The sequence below is a fragment of the Pelophylax lessonae genome (genome assembly GCF_965119305.1).
Source record: "Pelophylax lessonae genome assembly, chromosome: 8".
NCBI lineage: Eukaryota > Metazoa > Chordata > Amphibia > Anura > Ranidae > Pelophylax > Pelophylax lessonae.
Window position 1 is genome coordinate 301,744,877 of NC_138775.1, and position 19,494 is coordinate 301,764,370.

Below are 19,494 nucleotides of genomic sequence, written 5' to 3' on the forward strand. Positions count from 1 at the left end.
TATATGAATATTCCCGGCTATGCTCTGTATGAATATTCCCGGCTATGCTCTCTATATATGAATATTCCCGGCTATGCTCTGTATAGGGGATTGTACGGTGTATAGGATTGTGTATAGGGGAGTGTACGGTGTATAGGATTGTGTATATGGGAGTGTACGGTGTATAGGATTGTGTATATGGGATTGTACGGTGTATAGGATTGTGTATATGGGATTGTACGGTGTACAGGATTGTGTATATGGAATTGTATGGTGCATAGGATTGTGTATATGGGATTGTACGGTGTATAGGATTGTGTATATGGGAGTGTACGGTGTATAGGATTGTGTATATGGGATTGTATGGTGTATAGGATTGTGTATATAGGATTGTACGGTGTATAGGAATGTGTATAGGGGATTGTATGATGTATAGGATTGTGTATATGGGATTGTATGGTGTATAGGATTGTGTATAGGGGATTGTAAGGTGTATAGGATTGTGTATATGGAATTGTATGGTGCATAGGATTGTGTATATGGGATTGTACGGTGTATAGGATTGTGTATATGGGGGTGTATAGGATTGTGTATATGGGATTGTATGGTGTATAGGATTGTGTATATAGGATTGTACGGTGTATAGGATTGAGTATATGGGATTGTATGGTGTATAGGATTGTGTATAGGGGATTATATGATGTATAGGATTGTGTATAGGGGATTGTATGGTGTATAGGATTGTGTTTAGGGGATTGTATTGTGTATAGGATTGTGTACAGGGGATTGTATGGTTGGGGTGGGTATAGGATTGTGTATATGGGAGTGTACGGTGTATAGGATTGTGTATATGGGATTGTATGGTTGGGGTGGGTATAGGATTGTGTATATGGGAGTGTATGGTGTATAGGATTGTGTATATGGGAGTGTACGGTGTATAGGATTGTGTACAGGGGATTGTATGGTTGGGGTGGGTATAGGATTGTGTATATGGGAGTGTATGGTGTATAGGATTGTGTGTATGGGAGTGTACGGTGTATAGGATTGTGTATATGGGATTGTATGGTGTATAGGATTGTGTATAGGGGATTGTATGGTGTATAGGATTGTGTATAGGGGATTGTATGGTGTATAGGATTGTGTATAGGGGATTGTATGGTTGGGGTGGGTATAGGATTGTGTATATGGGATTGTACGGTGTATAGGATTGTGTATATGGGATTGTATGGTGTATAGGATTGTGTATATGGGAGTGTACGGTGTATAGGATTGTATGGTGTATAGGATTGTGTATATAGGATTGTACGGTGTATAGGATTGTGTATATGGGATTGTAGGGTGTATAGGATTGTGTATATGGGATTGTAGGGTGTATAGGATTGTGTATATGGGATTGTAGGGTGTATAGGATTGTGTATAGGGGATTGTATGGTGTATAGGATTGTGTATATGGGAGTGTACGGTGTATAGGATTGTGTATAGGGGATTGTATGGTGTATAGGATTGTGTATATGGGATTGTAGGGTGTATAGGATTGTGTATATGGGATTGTATGGTGTATAGGATTGTGTATATGGGAGTGTACGGTGTATAGGATTGTGTATATGGGATTGTATGGTGTATAGGATTGTGTATATGGGAGTGTACGGTGTATAGGATTGTGTATAGGGGATTGTATGGTGTATAGGATTGTGTATATGGGATTGTAGGGTGTATAGGATTGTGTATAGGGGATTGTATGGTGTATAGGATTGTGTATAGGGGATTGTACGGTGTATAGGATTGTGTATAGGGGATTGTATGGTGTATAGGATTGTGTATTGAAGTTTTCTATTTTTGTTTTTTAATACGTTGGTTGAAGTGGATGTGTCTTTTTTCACCCAGAATAACTGAATATAATGGAAGTATATAAACAGATAAAGGTTAGAATCCATTTCCTCCCACGTCTCTCCCCATAGGACGTCTCTATGTGATATGTACTAATAATTGCGGGAAGGTGACGGGGATTCGGGGACATAAGAGCACGTTTTCCGGAAGCTCTGAAGAATTAGGAGGATCCCCGGATAGCCAGTCACATTCTCTCCATTGTTGTCATCGTTAGTTGCTGATTTGGAATGATCCGCTTGTGTTTCCTTCCAGGAATTGTATCGGTCAGACCTTTGCTATGAATGAGATGAAAGTCGCCGTGGCGTTGACTCTGAAGACTTTTGAGGTGACACCAGATCCTGACAAAGTCCCCATCAAAGAGGCCGTTCTGGTGCTGAAGTCTCAGAATGGAATTCATCTCCACCTAAACCAACTTCAGGAGTGAGACTGCGATCCGAATGGCGAGGAATCGAACGTTTGTATCTCATGTGCTGACATACATGATATCTTCTGATCAGGAAAGGATGGACTTTGCTCTATATATTCAGCGCTTTGAATAACTATATACACACACCTCCTACCACAGCCAATCAGAGGTCATTCCCTGATCATTCTTCAGGCCAGTAAAATCTGATTGGTTGCTTTGGGTGATTCGCACTCTCATACGTTTATAAACTATTTTCAGCAGATAAACTCTATAAATAAAATGCAGATGACATCATATCATTTGTGTCCATCCTTCAATGAATACCATCCAATGCAGCCAAGATATCCACTCTGGGAGGGGGGACCGAAGGGAAGGAGGATTTGTGCTGAAGGCGAATATGGAGGATAAGAGGATTTCTACTAGAAGCTTGTGCTGTGAGGGGAGAGGATTTGTTTTGGGAGGAGGAATAAGGGGGAGAGGATTTGTGTTGGGAGGGTGTAGCAGCCGCCCCGATGGAAAGAGGGGTTCCGCTGCCAGAGATGTTCTCTTCCCCCTAGTGGGAGGGATGCTGTAGAGTAGAGCAGGAACCGCTCTTATAAGAGCTAGTGATTTAGCGATCCAAGCAGAAGAGATATAGAGGTGGTATAGTCTTCTCCCACAAACATGAGATGAGACTCTATGTTGAGGGTAAGCAGGAACTGTTTATTGAACCCACACACACATTATATACACTATCAGGTCACGTGAGTCTGATTACATTATCATATGGAGATGAAATTGTATACAGAAATAGAATTAACCTGGACTAATTATCTAGTCATCTGGACAGAAACAATATGTGAGTTCATTAACATTTAACAATGGGACAGACAGGCTTACCAGAATCCACATCACACCTCAATACACAGACAGTATCAGCATATTCAACGATGTGTGGAAGACAGGTGGTTGAGCTGATGATATTAGCAATCTGCTAGGGGTCCGCCTTTTCAGTTGTTTGTTCGGTAGATTCATAAATTGAACATAAAATGAAATAAAAGGCCCAAGCTCATAGGAGAAGGAAACAAAGGGGTTTACAATCCAGGGACAGGGTGATCCGTTACAGTTCTCCCCCTTTGTGGAACACCCTGGCAGACCTGGTTTGACCCTTTTCAGGTCAACTTGTGGATGTCCGGATTTAGGTTAGGTGCTGAGTTCCATTTGCCGGGACAACCCATCGGCGTTGCCGTTCTGCTTACCGGGCCGATAGTGGATGGTAAAATTGTGGGGCTGTAGTGCCAAGCTCCCCCGCAGTAAGCTGCCATTGTCTCCTGCCACCCAGTTAAGCCACACCAATGGGTTGTGGTCTGTTATCAAGGTAAACTCCCATCCGTACAAGTAAGGGGTTCGTTTTTTCAGTGTCCACACCAAGGCTTAACATTCTTTTTCCACTGCCGCATAGCTCACCTCCCGGGGTAACTGCTTTCTACTGAGGTATGCGAGGAGATGCAGGGGCTGCGGGCATGGTATATGTTTGTGAGGTTGAAAAAAGGCATCAGTCCATCCAGTTCAACCTATGATGTGTGTGTGTGTTTGCTGTTAACAGTACATTGTATACCCCTGTATGTTGTACATTGTATACCCCCTGTATGTTGTACATTGTATACCCCTGTATATTGTACATTGTATACCCCCTGTATGTTGTACATTGTATACCCCCTGTATGTTGTACATTGTATACCCCCTGTATGTTGTACATTGTATACCCCTGTATATTGTACATTGTATACCCCCTGTATGTTGTACATTGTATACCCCCTGTATGTTGTACATTGTATACCCATGTATGCTGTACATTGTATACCCCCTGTATGTTGTACATTGTATACCCCTGTATGTTGTACATTGTATACCCCCTGTATGTTGTACATTGTATACCCCTGTATGTTGTACATTGTATACCCCTGTATGTTGTACATTGCATACCCTTGTATGTTGTACATTGTATACTCCTGTATGTTGTACATTGTATACCCCTGTATGTTGTACATTGTATACCCCTGTATGTTGTGGTCTTTAAGGTGCCCATCTAATAGTTTTTTGAAACTATCGATGCTCCCTGCTGATACCACTGCTTGTGGAAGAGAATTCCACATCCTTACTGCTCTGACAGTAAAGAACCCCTTACGTATTTTAAGGTTAAACCGCCTTTCCTCTAGTTTTAGTGAGTGGCCACGTGTATTATTGTATTCCCTTTCTCTGAATAGTTTGTTCCTTATGCTCGGGTCACCAGTACAGTATTTGTACATTGATATCATATCCCCCCTCAATCGTCTCTTCTCCAGAGAGAATAGGTTCAGTGCTTGTAGTCTTTCCTCATAGCTGATGTCCTCCATTCCCCTATTTATTTTTGTTGCCCTTCTCTGGACTCTTTCCAGTTCCAGCACATCCTTCCTGAGGACCGGTGCCCAGAACTGGACAGCATACTCCAGATGTGGCCGGACCAGAGTCTTGTAGAGCGGGAGAATAATCTCTTTATTTCTGGAGTGAATCCCCTTTTTTATACACGCCAGTATTCTGTTGGCTTTGCTTGCAGCGGCTTGGCATTGCATGCCACTGCCAAGCCTGTTGTCTACCAGTACCCCCAGGTCCTTTTCCATCCTAGACTCACCCAGAGGATCCCCCCTAGTGAGTAGCTAATTCTACATCTGTACCCTCCCCCCCCCATCACCTAGTTTAAAAGCCCCTCTAACTTGTTGGCCATCTTCTCACCCAGTACGGTTACACCCTCCCCGTTTAGGTACAATCCGTCCGTACTAAAGAGCCGGTAGCCAACTGAGAAGTCGGCCCAGTTCTCCAGGAACCCGAAACCCTCCTTACTACACCGCCTCCTCAGCCACTTGTTAACTTCCCTAATCTCCGGCTGCCTCTCTGGTGTGGCTCGAGGTACAGGTAGTATTTCTGAAAATACTACCTTGGAGGTCCTAGTCCTTAACCTAGCTCCTAAGTCCCTGAATCGTTTTTAAGGATTCTCCATCTCCCTCTGACTTTGTCATTGGTACCCACGTGTACCATGACAGCTGGGTCTTCCCCAGCCCCACCCAGTAATCTGTCCACCCGATCCGTGATGTACCGAGTAAACAACATACAGTTTGGCACTTACGGCCTTTTTGACAGATTGCCCTCTATGCTTTTCTAATAACTGAGTCCCCTACCACCAGGACCTGTCTTTCCTTTCCCTTTCTCCCGCTCACACTGGAGAAGTTCTTCCCCTGGCAGCTAGGGGCATCCCTCTGCTCCAGCGATGCTGGTCCCTGACTGGTTTCCCCAACATTACGCAGCGGGGCGTATTTATTGGGGTGCTCCAGCCCAGGACCGGCCTCCTAGCCTTGTTCCCTTCTACCCTTCCTAACTGTCACCCATCTACTCTGCTCTGATGCCTGCACCCTTGTATCTCCGCCCTCCTCCTGACGGATAAGTTCCCAGCTCTCCTTCAGTATGGAGATTCTTCTCAGTGTTGCCAGTTGCTTCCCTAGATTCAGCACCTGAGCTTCCAGGGAAGCAATGTGCTTACATTTTGTGCAGCTGTATTCGCCCTTGATCGCTTGATCGAGGAACGTATACATACCACAAGATGTGCACCGAGTCATATCTCCACACCCGCCGGGCATTGTACCCACTATCTACTCAAATGGGGATTTAGAAATTTAAGTCTGTCCTTTGTAGCTGTTTTCTAGCTTCCTAACTCTACTCTCACTCAGGCACTCGCAGACACTCAGGCACTCGCAGACACTCACAGACACTCAGGCACTAGCAGACACTCAGGCACTCGCAGACACTCACAGACACTCAGGTACTCACAGACACTCAGGTACTCACAGACACTCAGGCACTCGCAGACACTCAGGCACTGGCAGACACTCAGGTACTCACAGAAACTCAGGTACTGGCAGACACTCAGGCACTCGCAGACACTCAGGTACTCGCAGACACTCAGGCACTCGCAGACACTCAGGTACTGGCAGACACTCAGGCACTCGCAGACACTCAGGCACTCGCAGACACTCAGGTACTCACAGACACTCAGGTACTCGCAGACACTCAGGCACTCGCAGACACTCAGGCACTGGCAGACACTCAGGTACTCACAGAAACTCAGGTACTGGCAGACACTCAGGCACTCGCAGACACTCAGGTACTCGCAGACACTCAGGCACTCGCAGACACTCAGGTACTGGCAGACACTCAGGCACTCGCAGACACTCAGGCACTCGCAGACACTCAGGTACTCGCAGACACTCAGGCACTCGCAGACACTCAGGTACTCGCAGACACTCAGGCACTCGCAGACACTCAGGTACTCGCAGACACTCAGGCACTCGCAGACACTCAGGTACTCGCAGACACTCAGGTACTCGCAGACACTCAGGCACTCACAGACACTCAGGCACTCGCAGACACTCAGGTACTGGCAGACACTCAGGTACTCACAGACACTCAGGTACTGGCAGACACTCAGGTACTCACAGACACTCAGGTACTCACAGACACTCCGGTACTCACAGACATTCAGACACTCCTGTATTCACAGATGGTGATTGGAAAAGATCTTATTACAGGTGGAGGTGGTGATTGGAGAAGATCTTATTACAGGTGGAGGTGGTGATTGGAGAAGATCTTATTACAGGTGGAGGTGGAGATTGGAGAAGATCCTATTACAGGTGGAGGTGGAGATTGGAAAAGATCCTATTACAGGTGGAGGTAGTGATTGGAGAAGATCTTATTACAGGAGGAGGTGGTGATTGGAGAAGATCGTATTACAGGTGGAGGTGGTGATTGGAGAAGATCGTATTACAGGTGGAGGTGGAGATTGGAGAAGATCTTATTACAGGTGGAGGTGGTGATTGAGAAGATCTTATTACAGGTGGAGGTGGTGATTGAGAAGATCTTATTACAGGTAGAGGCGGTGATTGGAGAAGATCTTATTACAGGTGGAGGTGGTGATTGGAGAAGATCTTTTTACAGGTGGAGGGGGAGATTGGAGAAGATCTTATTACAGGTGGAGGTGGTAATTGGAGAAGATCCTATTACAGGTGGAGGTGGTGATTGAGAAGATCTTATTACAGGTGGAGGTGGTGATTGAGAAGATCTTATTACAGGTAGAGGTGGTGATCGGAGAAGATCCGAGGTACGATGGATTTATTTACGTCTCCCGGACTGAGTGAATCTGTCAGCTTTAAGCCCCGGCCATCACGTCTGGTGAATATTCTGTATATTACTAGATAAAGGCATTCTTGTGTTTTGTGGTCATTTATGTAATTTTATATATTTTGTTACGGATGTGCTGCTGCTTGGATTTCACCCCTAGGTGATGCTGTTTGATCACCAGCCATTGGGGACCCCCCAGGTCACAAGTAGGGATGAGTTTGAGTCAAGGTCGTTCGATCGTTCGTCGAATGACAAAAAAATGTGCTTCTTCGTGGGAAATTCGAGTTTCCCATAATGCACTGCACGCACGCCGTGCGTGGAGCGCATTGTATGATTGGCCAAAGCATGCACCCTGACCTCATGCTTTGGCCAATCAAATGATCTCTGCCATGATTGGACTAAAGGCAGACTCTAGGAATAAGAGATCACTTCAGATATCAGCAAGAGTAATCATTGCTCAGTTCTGGAACATTCTATAGGCATCACAGACCTCTAGGAATAAGAGATTGTGACGAGACCAATCTTGCCCCATTGCATTGGAGGAGCCTGGTTGCCCGCCTGCTGCCTTTGGACTATGGACCAGACTTTAAAAGACTTTGTTCCCCTATGTTTTAGCTGCTACGCTCCAAATTCCTTTAAAGAGGTTGTCACTATGTCTGCAAATTCAATGTGTATTAGCTGCAGATGGAGGGGGGGGGATTGTTTCCAGCAGCCCCCTCCTAAAGAATGTCTACTGATTAACTCAGTGCTTTTGTCTAAAATAGGACAGTATGTTAATAGAGTCTGAAACTATTGATAAGCATGTTAATGAGCTCACCTGGCTGTAATTACACAGTCATTGTTCATGTGGTATTCTCAAAGTATATATAAGTGTGTGTTTCTTGCAATAAAAGAGAAGAGAGTTACTCTCGATCAAACCTCACTACAGAGCCTTGTCTCGTACTTGGGGGGGAATTATTGATGGGCTTCATGTATGGTGGATTGGAGTGGTCAATAGCTGTCCGGGTGTTCGGGAGTGGATTATCCTAGACGACTGTAACCCCTTTCATACTTTGGGGTGTCGTAACAATTGGTGGCAGCGGTGGGATCGTTCCCACAGCCAGAAGGACAGCTACAGGAGACACCATTCCGTGGATTTTACAATTGAGGGCAACGCATGTCCCAGTACAGCGACCCTGACAGCACCAGCATGGAACCAGCAGTGGAGTACAGATATTCTCTGAAAGAATATGACCGTATGATGTGGTTACGGATGAGCTTCTTCGGACCCAATCCACTGGAGAGATCCAAGCGGTTCGCGAAGAACTTAGTATTCGGGACTCTGCTAGACAGGGCAGAGAGAGAGGGCCAGCTGGCACGTTGGGAGGAACTCCAGCGGCAGGTACAGTTAAGGGAAGAGGAGAACCCAGTCTCCATTCCCCAGCGGCAGCCTGATTTATTGGGAATTGGGAGCCCAGTCTCCATTCTCCAGCGGCAGGCTGAGTTACAGGGGGCAGAGACAGTCAGTCCTGTCGCCCAGCAGCAGATTGATTTGTTGGGAATTGGGAGCTCAGTCTCCATCCCACAGCAGCAGAGTGTCCTGCAGGAAACAGAGAGCCCAGTCTCCTTTCCTCAGCAACAGGACACTGTATTGGGAGCAGAGACAGTCGGTCTCCCTCCCCAGGGGCTGGAAGTATATTTGGGAGAGGAGCTTGTTACCCCCTCTCCCCATTGGCAGAGTGATATCCAGGGAATTGGGAGCGCAGTCTCCATCCCTCAGCGGCCGATTGACTTACAGGGGGCAGACACGGTTGGTCCTGTCCCCCAGCGGCAGATTGAGCTATTGGGAATTGGGAGCCCAGTCTCCATCCCACAGCAGCAGCTTAACATACCAGGGGGAGACAGTAAGCCCCCCAACAGTGCAGATGGGACCGTGGTCTCTGCACTCACAGCACAGGGGGTAGGGACAGTCGGTCCTGACCCCCAGCAACAGGGCTGTTTAGCCAAAGGGAAGACAGTCGGTCTTCCGCCACAGCAGCATGGTGGTGTATCTAAAGGGGAGACAGTCGGTCTCCCCCTCCAACAACCCGTCTCCAACCAGGCTACTTCTGTGGTAGCGCTGGCACCAGGGCAGAGTACCGCTGGTCTCTGCCCACTCAGCAACCCACCAAGGCAGTCTGCCAGTCTCCCACACAGCCAAGGTGAGGCACCTGGACATGGACAAAATTCTCCTCTACCCAGGTGTAGTGACCATTTATTGTGGGTGGGCTGTACTGTGTTTTCTGCTTTGTGGGTGGGCTGCTGGACTAACGAGGGCACTGACCGGCAGGAGGTCAGGTACCCTGTTAGTCTTTTTGGAAAGGGGGAGAGATGTGACGAGACCAATCTTGCCCCATTGCATTGGAGGAGCCTGGTTGCCCGCCTGCTGCCTTTGGACTATGGACCAGACTTTAAAAGACTTTGTTCCCCTATGTTTTAGCTGCTACGCTCCAAATTCCTTTAAAGAGGTTGTCACTATGTCTGCAAATTCAATGTGTATTAGCTGCAGATGGAGGGGGGGGATTGTTTCCAGCAGCCCCCTCCTAAAGAATGTCTACTGATTAACTCAGTGCTTTTGTCTAAAATAGGACAGTATGTTAATAGAGTCTGAAACTATTGATAAGCATGTTAATGAGCTCACCTGGCTGTAATTACACAGTCATTGTTCATGTGGTATTCTCAAAGTATATATAAGTGTGTGTTTCTTGCAATAAAAGAGAAGAGAGTTACTCTCGATCAAACCTCACTACAGAGCCTTGTCTCGTACTTGGGGGGGAATTATTGATGGGCTTCATGTATGGCGGATTGGAGTGGTCGATAGCTGTCCGGGTGTTCGGGAGTGGATTATCCTAGACGACTGTAACCCCTTTCATACTTTGGGGTGTCGTAACAGAGATCACTTCAGATATCAGCCAGAGTAATCATTTCTCAGTTGTGGAACATTCTATAAGCATCACAGATCATCCATCTATAGGATTATAGATTACATCAGATATCAGTGAGAGTATTGATAACTGGTCACTTGCGTACATCTATAACCACCACAGCTCATCTATAGGGTTATCAATTACATCATATCAGGTCATTGAGTATCTATTGGTCAGTTGCATATACCCTATATTGATCTGTATCAACATCATGTCCGAAAGGCCGACAAGGAGAGGAGAGAAGCCTCTGTGTCCATTGTGAAAAGTGGTGGTCACAGTCGACATAGTGCATCCTCTGCCCGTGCTATTCGGCCACAACATGTGGAAGAGTTGGTGGAGTGGATCAATAAGCCATCCTCATCCTCCTCTTCCTCTGACACCCACGCTCCCAGTAGTTTGTCTTCCACCGCAGATGCCAAAGTGGCCCATTCCACAGGCTCCTTCTCCATAGCTACTCCTTCAGTCGCCCCACCATCATGCACGGAGGAGTCACCTGAACTATTCGATCATAGTGTCAGTGATATGCATCTGGAGGATGCGCAGCAACTTGAAAGCTGTGATGTTGTTTCCCAGGTTAATGAAGGGAATAACGTGAGCCTAGAGAGAGGAGGTGACAACGACGGACAAGAGACCAGCAGTCATGTTGCCACAGCTGAAGCATATTGCCAAGTTTGCTCCAGTGATGAGGAGGGAGGGGATGATGAGGTCACTGACTGTACTTGGGTGCCTGACAGGATAAAGGAGGAGGAGGGGGAGGATGAGGAGGATGCACAACTCCAACGGGGCAGGATGTGCTCCATGGGCCGCCATAGCAGTAGCCAACCTATTGCATCACAGCACAGAGCTCCACAGGTGCAGGGTGCTGCAAAATCCCCGCGGACTCCAAAAAGTTAATTAGTGTGGGCTTTTTTCAGTACCTGTGCACTAGACCGCAGCGTTGCTGATTGCAGCATCTGTCTAAAGTGGATCAAGCGTGGCCAGAACACCAGCCGCTTGGGCACCACATGCTTTACAAGGCATACGACGACCTGCCATACAGTCCGTTGGCAACAGCACCTGAAAGAGGCAGCAGATCAAAGCCAGCATATATCATCTTGCTCCTCATCTGCGATCTCTAACCCTACTATACCTCATCCCTTCTCAAATACCAACATTGAGAGGGATAATGTTATAGCAATGAGTGGCGCAGAGACTTGTACCCAATCTGCTAGCAGTACACCACCGCTTGATTTGAGCAGCAGGCAAATTTCACTACCCCAGTTGCTGAACCGTAGAAAGAAATACTGTCCCAGCCATCCACATGCTCAGCATCTTAATGCTAGCTTGGCCAAATTGCAAGCATTACAGTTTCTGCCTTTTCAGCTGGTAGACTCGGCTCCCTTTCGCAAATTTGTGGAATGTGCTGCACCACAGTGGCAGGTCCCAAAAAGGCATTACTTTTCGCGTAAGGCCATTACGGCTCTCTACCGTCATGTGGAAGGTAGTGTTTTGGCCTCGTTGGACAAAGCGGTCAGCAGGAAGGTGCACATTACTGCTGATTCTTGGTCCAACAGGCATGGACAGGGACGTTACATTTCTTTCACGGCGCACTGGATAACTCTGCTGGCAGCTGGGAAGGATGCAGGACAGGGTTTGGCGTTGCAGCTTGTTTTGCCACCTTGCCTCCAAAAAGCTGGTGCTGGTTCTGTCACATCTGGCTACTCCATCACCTCCTCTTCCTCCTCTTCCTCCATGTCCTCTTCTGCGCAATTCTCTGCAGCAGCAGTGCTCCCCAAGCGTTCAAGGGGCTACGCAAGCAGTCAGGCTAAAAGATGAAATGCTGTGCTTCAGTTGGTCTTTCTAGGGGATAGGAGTCACACTGGTGCAGAGATTCTGTCAACTCTGCAAGGGCAGGCTGAGAGATGGTTGACGCCACGACAGCTTGAGCCAGGAATGGTTGTATTTGACAATGGCACCAACCTTCTCTCCGCCCTCCGACAGGCACACTTGACACATGTTCCATGCTTGGTACATGTTCTGAATCTGGTGGTGCAGCGTTTCTTGAGCAGATACCCGGGCTTACAAGATCTCCTGAGGCAGGCCAGGAAAGTCTTTGGCCATTTCCGCCGTTCGTTCAATGCCAGTGCTCGCTTATCTGACATTCAACGGGAATTCAACCTGCCCACCAACCGCCTCATTTGTGACATGCCCACCAGGTGGAACTCAATGTTGGCAATGCTGCAGCGCCTGCACACACAGCAGAGGGCCATCAATCAGTACCTGTGTGAGTATGGCACAAGGACAGGGTTAGGGGAGCTTGGCTTTTTTTCAACCCGCCAGTGGCTTTTGATTAAGGGTGCATGCATCATCCTGTCACCATTTGAGGAGGCCACTCGGATGGTGAGTCGGGACGATGCATGCATCAGTGACAGTATCCCGCTAGTCTACCTGCTGGGGCACACACTGCAAGGAATCATGGACAGGGCACTTGAGGCAGAACAGCGGCAGGAAGAGGAGGACTTCTTTCCTCACATGGCCCCCTTTATGCAGATATCATTCCGGCAGGGCCACAAAACACACAGAAGGAAGAGGAGGATGAGGATTTTCGGCAGCATGCATGTAGAGGAAGAGGATAGCATACAGCAGTCTTCAAGGGATGGTTTTGATTCCCCAGAAACCCCAGGAATTGTACGTGGTTGGGGAGAGGCTGCTCCTGCTGACAATGTCATCCTTAGTGACCCAGAGGACTCAGAAGCTCATGCCTCCTCCAGCATGGGCTCCCTGATTCTGCAAACCCTGCAAAAGGACCCGAGGATTCGTGCTATCAAGGAGAGGGATAATTATTGGTTGGCAACCCTTCTTGATCAACGTTACAATGGTAAAGTTGCAGAGCTCATCCTGCCTTCGCAGAGGGAGCAGAGGATAAAACATCTTGAGGAGGCCTTGAAAACAAATTGTGTAATGCCTTTCCAGACACTGGGGGGGTCAACATTTTCTGGACGTGTTTCTGAGGCATCGTTCAGCCAAAGGAGGAGTGGTGGACAAGGCGGGCGGCTGACCGATGCCTTTAAATAACCATTAAGCAACCATTGCCAGCGTCTCCATCATATGGTGCATGATTATCTAGGCGCAAGAGCAGACTTGGAGACCTTTCCAGCTGAGCATCCACTGGCTTACTGGGTCTTGATGATGGACCACTGGCCAAAACTTGCTCAATATGCAACGGAGCTACTGGCCTGTCCTGCTTCCAGTGTGCTTTCCGAACAGACGTTCAGTGCTGCTGAAGGTTTTTTGACGGACAAAAGAGTGCGTCTGTCCACAAATTCTGTTGACCAGCTGACTTTTATCAAAATGAACCAGTCCTGAATCAACAAGACCTATCAGGCCCCCTGATGCTAATGTAACTGATTGAATTTGCTAGGGGTCTGCCATCCCTTGAAGACTGCATATGCTGCCTACCTATTTCCTCTACCTTTATTCTGCTAGCTTCCAACAATGTTTTTGGTTTAAGTTGCTACCAACCCCCAAGGCCTAGTTTTTCTGCACTTGTATGACAGGTGCATACAATTGAAATGTCGTATGTCATTTTTAACAGCAGGCCCTGTCCCTGTGCTCTGCTAACTGTGAGGGGTTACGGTGTTCAGGCACCACCAACACCAAAGCACCACCTTCTGCAAAAGCCCAATTTTTGGCACTTGTATAGCACATGCGATTTCAAATTTGCATGGAATTCTTACCAGCAGGTCCCGTTCCTGCACCCAGCAAGAGTAACTGTGAGGGGTTGGTTACGGTGCTCAGGCACCAGCAACACCAAAGGCCCAATTTTTGGCACCTGTATGACAAGTACATGCCATTTCAAATTTGTATGGATTTTTTAGCAGCAGGACCCGTTCCTGCACCCAGCAAGAGTAACTGCGAGACCTTGGTTACAGTGTTCAGGCACCACCTTCCGCAAAGGCACAATTTTTGGCTCTTGTATAGCACATGCGATTTCAAATTTGCATGGAATTCTTACCAGCAGGTCCCGTTCCTGCACCCAGCAAGAGTAACTGCAAGGCCTTGGTTACAGTGTTCAGGCACCACCTATGGCAAAGGCGCAATTTTTGGCACTTGTATAGCACATGCAATTTCAAATTTACACGGAATTCTTACCAGCAGGTCCCGTTCCTGCACCTAGCAAGAGTAACTGTGAGGGGTTACGGTGTTCAGGCACCAGCAACACCAAAGGCCCAATTTTTGGCACATGTATGACAAGTACATGTGATTTGAAATTTGTATGTATTTTTGTATATGACATTTTTGCTTTAGAAATGTCAGTATTGCTGCAGCAGGCTACATACATCGTAGAGATGCGCTACTTTACAGGCACATTCAGGGGACCCCCCAGGCATGATATTTGAAGGAATTTTTCATTTTTATAGTTTCACTTTAAGCCTCATTAAAATCAGTAATCACTGCTCCTTTAAAAACGATTGTTTTTAAAAACTTTTTTTTCATTGCTACATGTTCCCCAGGTCAGGACCCGGACCCCCATACACTTTTTCGGGGCAATAACTTTCATTTAAGCCTTAAAAATTAGGCAATTTGATTTTCGAGGTTTGAGTCCCATAGACTTCAATGGAGTTCATTTGTTCGAACAAACTTTTCCTCTGTCCGCGGTGTTCGGCTCATGACTAGTCACCAGAACCAGTGTCCCCATTGGAAAATTTCCCCTCTAATAATTTTCTGGGGACAACCCGAAATCTTTTACTTTCACTTTCAACGTTATGTTTAAACAGAAATAATAGAGAGGATTCATCTCCCTAACGGGAACACAGACAGCAATAAAAACCTGACAGGGGGCCTTACCCCCCTCCATCCAACACTAAAAAAATGTTTTACCTTTAGTTACACTTAAAAGGAGAAGAAAACTCTCCCAATCAACATCAACTATTTGTAATGCTGCTAGAATTAGAAAGTGACCATCAACATCCATTACCTCATCAGAAGGTGCCCACCCACATCTATTACCTCATCAGAAGGTGTCCACCCACATCTATTACCTCATCAGAAGGTGACCACCCACATCTATTACCTCATCACAAGGTGACCACCCACATCTATTACCTCATCAGAAGGTATCCACCCACATCTATTACCTCATCAGAAGGTGCCCACCCACATCTATTACCTCATCAGAAGGTGTCCATCCTCATCTATTACCTCATCAGAAGGTGACCACCCACATCCATTACCTCATCAGAAGGTGTCCATCCACATCCATTACCTCATCACAGGGTGACCACCCACATCTATTACCTCATCAGAAGGTGACCATCCACATCTATTACCTCATCAGAAGGTGCCCACCCACATCTATTACCTCATCAGAAGGTGCCCACCCACATCTATTACCTCATCACAAGGTGACCACCCACATCTATTACCTCATCAGAAGGTGACCACCCACATCTATTACCTCATCAGAAGGTGCCCACCCACATCTATTACCTCATCACAAGGTGACCACCCACATCTATTACCTCATCAGAAGGTGACCACCCACATCTATTACCTCATCACAAGGTGCCCACCCACATCTATTACCTCATCACAAGGTGACCACCCACATCTATTACCTCATCAGAAGGTGACCACCCACATCTATTACCTCATCACAAGGTGCCCACCCACATCTATTACCTCATCACAAGGTGTCCATCCTCATCTATTACCTCATCAGAAGGTTTCCATCCTCATCTATTACCTCATCAGAAGGTGTCCATCCACATCTATTACCTCCTCAGAAGGTGACCACCCACATCTATTACCTCATCAGAAGGTGACCACCCACATCTATTACCTCATCAGAAGGTGCCCACCCACATCTATTACCTCATCACAAGGTGACCACCCACATCTATTGCCTCATCAGAAGGTGACCACCCACATCTATTACCTCATCAGAAGGTGACCACCCACATCTATTACCTCATCAGAAGGTGCCCACCCACATCTATTACCTCATCAGAAGGTGTCCATCCACATCCATTACCTCATCACAGGGTGACCACCCACATCTATTACCTCATCAGAAGGTGACCATCCACATCTATTACCTCATCAGAAGGTGCCCATCCACATCTATTACCTCATCAGAAGGTGTCCATCCACATCCATTACCTCATCACAGGGTGACCACCCACATCTATTACCTCATCAGAAGGTGACCATCCACATCTATTACCTCATCAGAAGGTGCCCACCCACATCTATTACCTCATCACAAGGTGACCACCCACATCTATTACCTCATCAGAAGGTGACCACCCACATCTATTACCTCATCAGAAGGTGCCCACCCACATCTATTACCTCATCACAAGGTGACCACCCACATCTATTACCTCATCAGAAGGTGACCACCCACATCTATTACCTCATCAGAAGGTGACCATCCTCATCTATTACATCATCAGAAGGTGACCATCCTCATATATTACATCATCAGAAGGTATCCACCCACATCTATTACCTCATCAGAAGGTATCCACCCACATCTATTACCTCATCAGAAGGTATCCACCCACATCTATTACCTCATCAGAAGGTGCCCACCCACATCTATTACCTCATCACAAGGTGACCACCCACATCTATTGCCTCATCAGAAGGTGACCACCCACATCTATTACCTCATCAAAAGGTGCCCACCCACATCTATTACCTCATCAGAAGGTGCCCACCCACATCTATTACCTCATCAGAAGGTGTCCACTCACATCTATTACCTCATCAGAAGGTGACCACCCACATCTATTACCTCATCAGAAGGTGTCCACCCACATCTATTACCTCATCAGAAGGTGTCCATCCATATCTATTACCTCATCAGAAGGTATCCACCCACATCTATTACCTCATCAGAAGGTGACCACCCACATCTATTACCTCATCAGAAGGTGTCCACCCACATCTATTACCTCATCAGAAGGTGACCACCCACATCTATTACCTCATCAGAAGGTGACCACCCACATCTATTACCTCATCAGAAGGTGTCCACCCACATCTATTACCTCATCAGAAGGTGTCCACCCACATCTATTACCTCATCAGAAGGTGACCACCCACATCTATTACCTCATCAGAAGGTGTCCACCCACATCTATTACCTCATCAGAAGGTGTCCATCCATATCTATTACCTCATCAGAAGGTGCCAACCCACATCTATTACCTCATCAGAAGGTGACCACCCACATCTATTACCTCATCAGAAGGTGTCCACCCACATCTATTTCCTCATCAGAAGGTGTCCATCCATATCTATTACCTCATCAGAAGGTGCCAACCCACATCTATTACCTCATCAGAAGGTGACCACCCACATCCATTACCTCATCAGAAGGTATCCACACACATCTATTACCTCATCAGAAGGTGCCAACCCACATCTATTACCTCATCAGAAGGTGACCACCCACATCTATTACCTCATCAGAAGGTGACCACCCACATCTATTACCTCATCAGAAGGTGTCCATCCACATCTATTACCTCATCAGAAGGTGTCCACCCACATCTATTACCTCATCAGAAGGTGTCCACCCACATCTATTACCTCATCAGAAGGTGACCACCCACATCTATTACCTCATCAGAAGGTGACCACCCTCATCTATTACCTCATCAGAAGGTGTCCACCCACATCTATTACCTCATCAGAATGTGACCACCCACATCTATTACCTCATCAGAAGGTGACCACCCTCATCTATTACCTCATCAGAAGGTGTCCACCCACATCTATTACCTCATCAGAAGGTGTCCACCCACATCTATTACCTCATCAGAAGGTGTCCATCCATATCTATTACCTCATCAGAAGGTGACCACCCACATCTATTACCTCATCAGAAGGTGTCCATCCACATCTATTACCTCATCAGAAGGTGACCATCCACATCTATTACATCATCAGAAGGTGACCACCCACATCTATTACCTCATCAGAAGGTATCCACCCACATCTATTACCTCATCAGAAGGTGACCACCCACATCTATTACCTCATCAGAAAGTGTCCATCCATATCTATTACCTCATCAGAAGGTGTCCATCCTCATCTATTACATCATCAGAAGGTGACCATCCTCATATATTACATCATCAGAAGGTGACCATCCTCATCTATTACCTCATCAGAAGGTGTCCATCCTCATCTATTACCTCATCAGAAGGTGTCCATCCACATCTATTACCTCATCAGAAGGTGACCACCCACATCTATTACCTCATCAGAAGGTGCCCACCCACATCTATTACCTCATCAGAAGGTGACCACCCACATCTATTACCTCATCAGAAGGTGTCCACCCACATTTATTACATCATCAGAAGGTGACCATCCACATCTATTACATCATCAGAAGGTGACCATCCTCATATATTACATCATCAGAAGGTGACCATCCTCATCTATTACCTCATCAGAAGGTGTCCATCCTCATCTATTACCTCATCAGAAGGTGTCCATCCACATCTATTACCTCATCAGAAGGTGACCACCCACATCTATTACCTCATCAGAAGGTGACCACCCACATCTATTACCTCATCAGAAGGTGACCACCCACATCTATTACCTCATCAGAAGGTGCCCACCCACATCTATTACCTCATCAGAAGGTGACCACCCACATCTATTACCTCATCAGAAGGTGACCACCCACATCTATTACCTCATCAGAAGGTGCCCACCCACATCTATTACCTCATCAGAAGGTGACCACCCACATCTATTACCTCATCAGAAGGTGACCACCCACATCTATTACCTCATCAGAAGGTGTCCACCCACATCTATTACATCATCAGAAGGTGACCATCCACATCCATTACCTCATCAGAAGGTGTCCATCCATATCTATTACCTCATCAGAAGGTATCCATCCATATTGTAACGACACCCCAAAGTATGAAAGGGGTTACAGTCGTCTAGGATAATCCGCTCCCGAACACCAGGACAGCTATCGAACACTCCAATCCGCCATACATGAAGCCCATACAAATAATCCCCCCCCCCCCAAGTACGAGACAAGGCTCCGTATTGAGGTCAAGTGAGAATAAC

General features: G+C 46.8%; 1 protein-coding gene across 1 annotated transcript in view; it reads left to right on the forward strand.

Moving 5' to 3' along the window:
• LOC309561796 (cytochrome P450 4B1-like) overlaps positions 1-2,314 on the forward strand; it is a 146,689-nt gene extending 144,375 nt beyond the window's left edge. Inside the window, exon 12 of the mRNA XM_082265827.1 lies at positions 2,119-2,314. Within this exon, the coding sequence (XP_082121953.1) occupies positions 2,119-2,290 (172 nt within the window). The 3' untranslated portion in view covers positions 2,291-2,314. The remainder of the gene's footprint in view (positions 1-2,118) is intronic.
• The last annotated feature ends 17,180 nt before the right edge of the window (positions 2,315-19,494 follow it).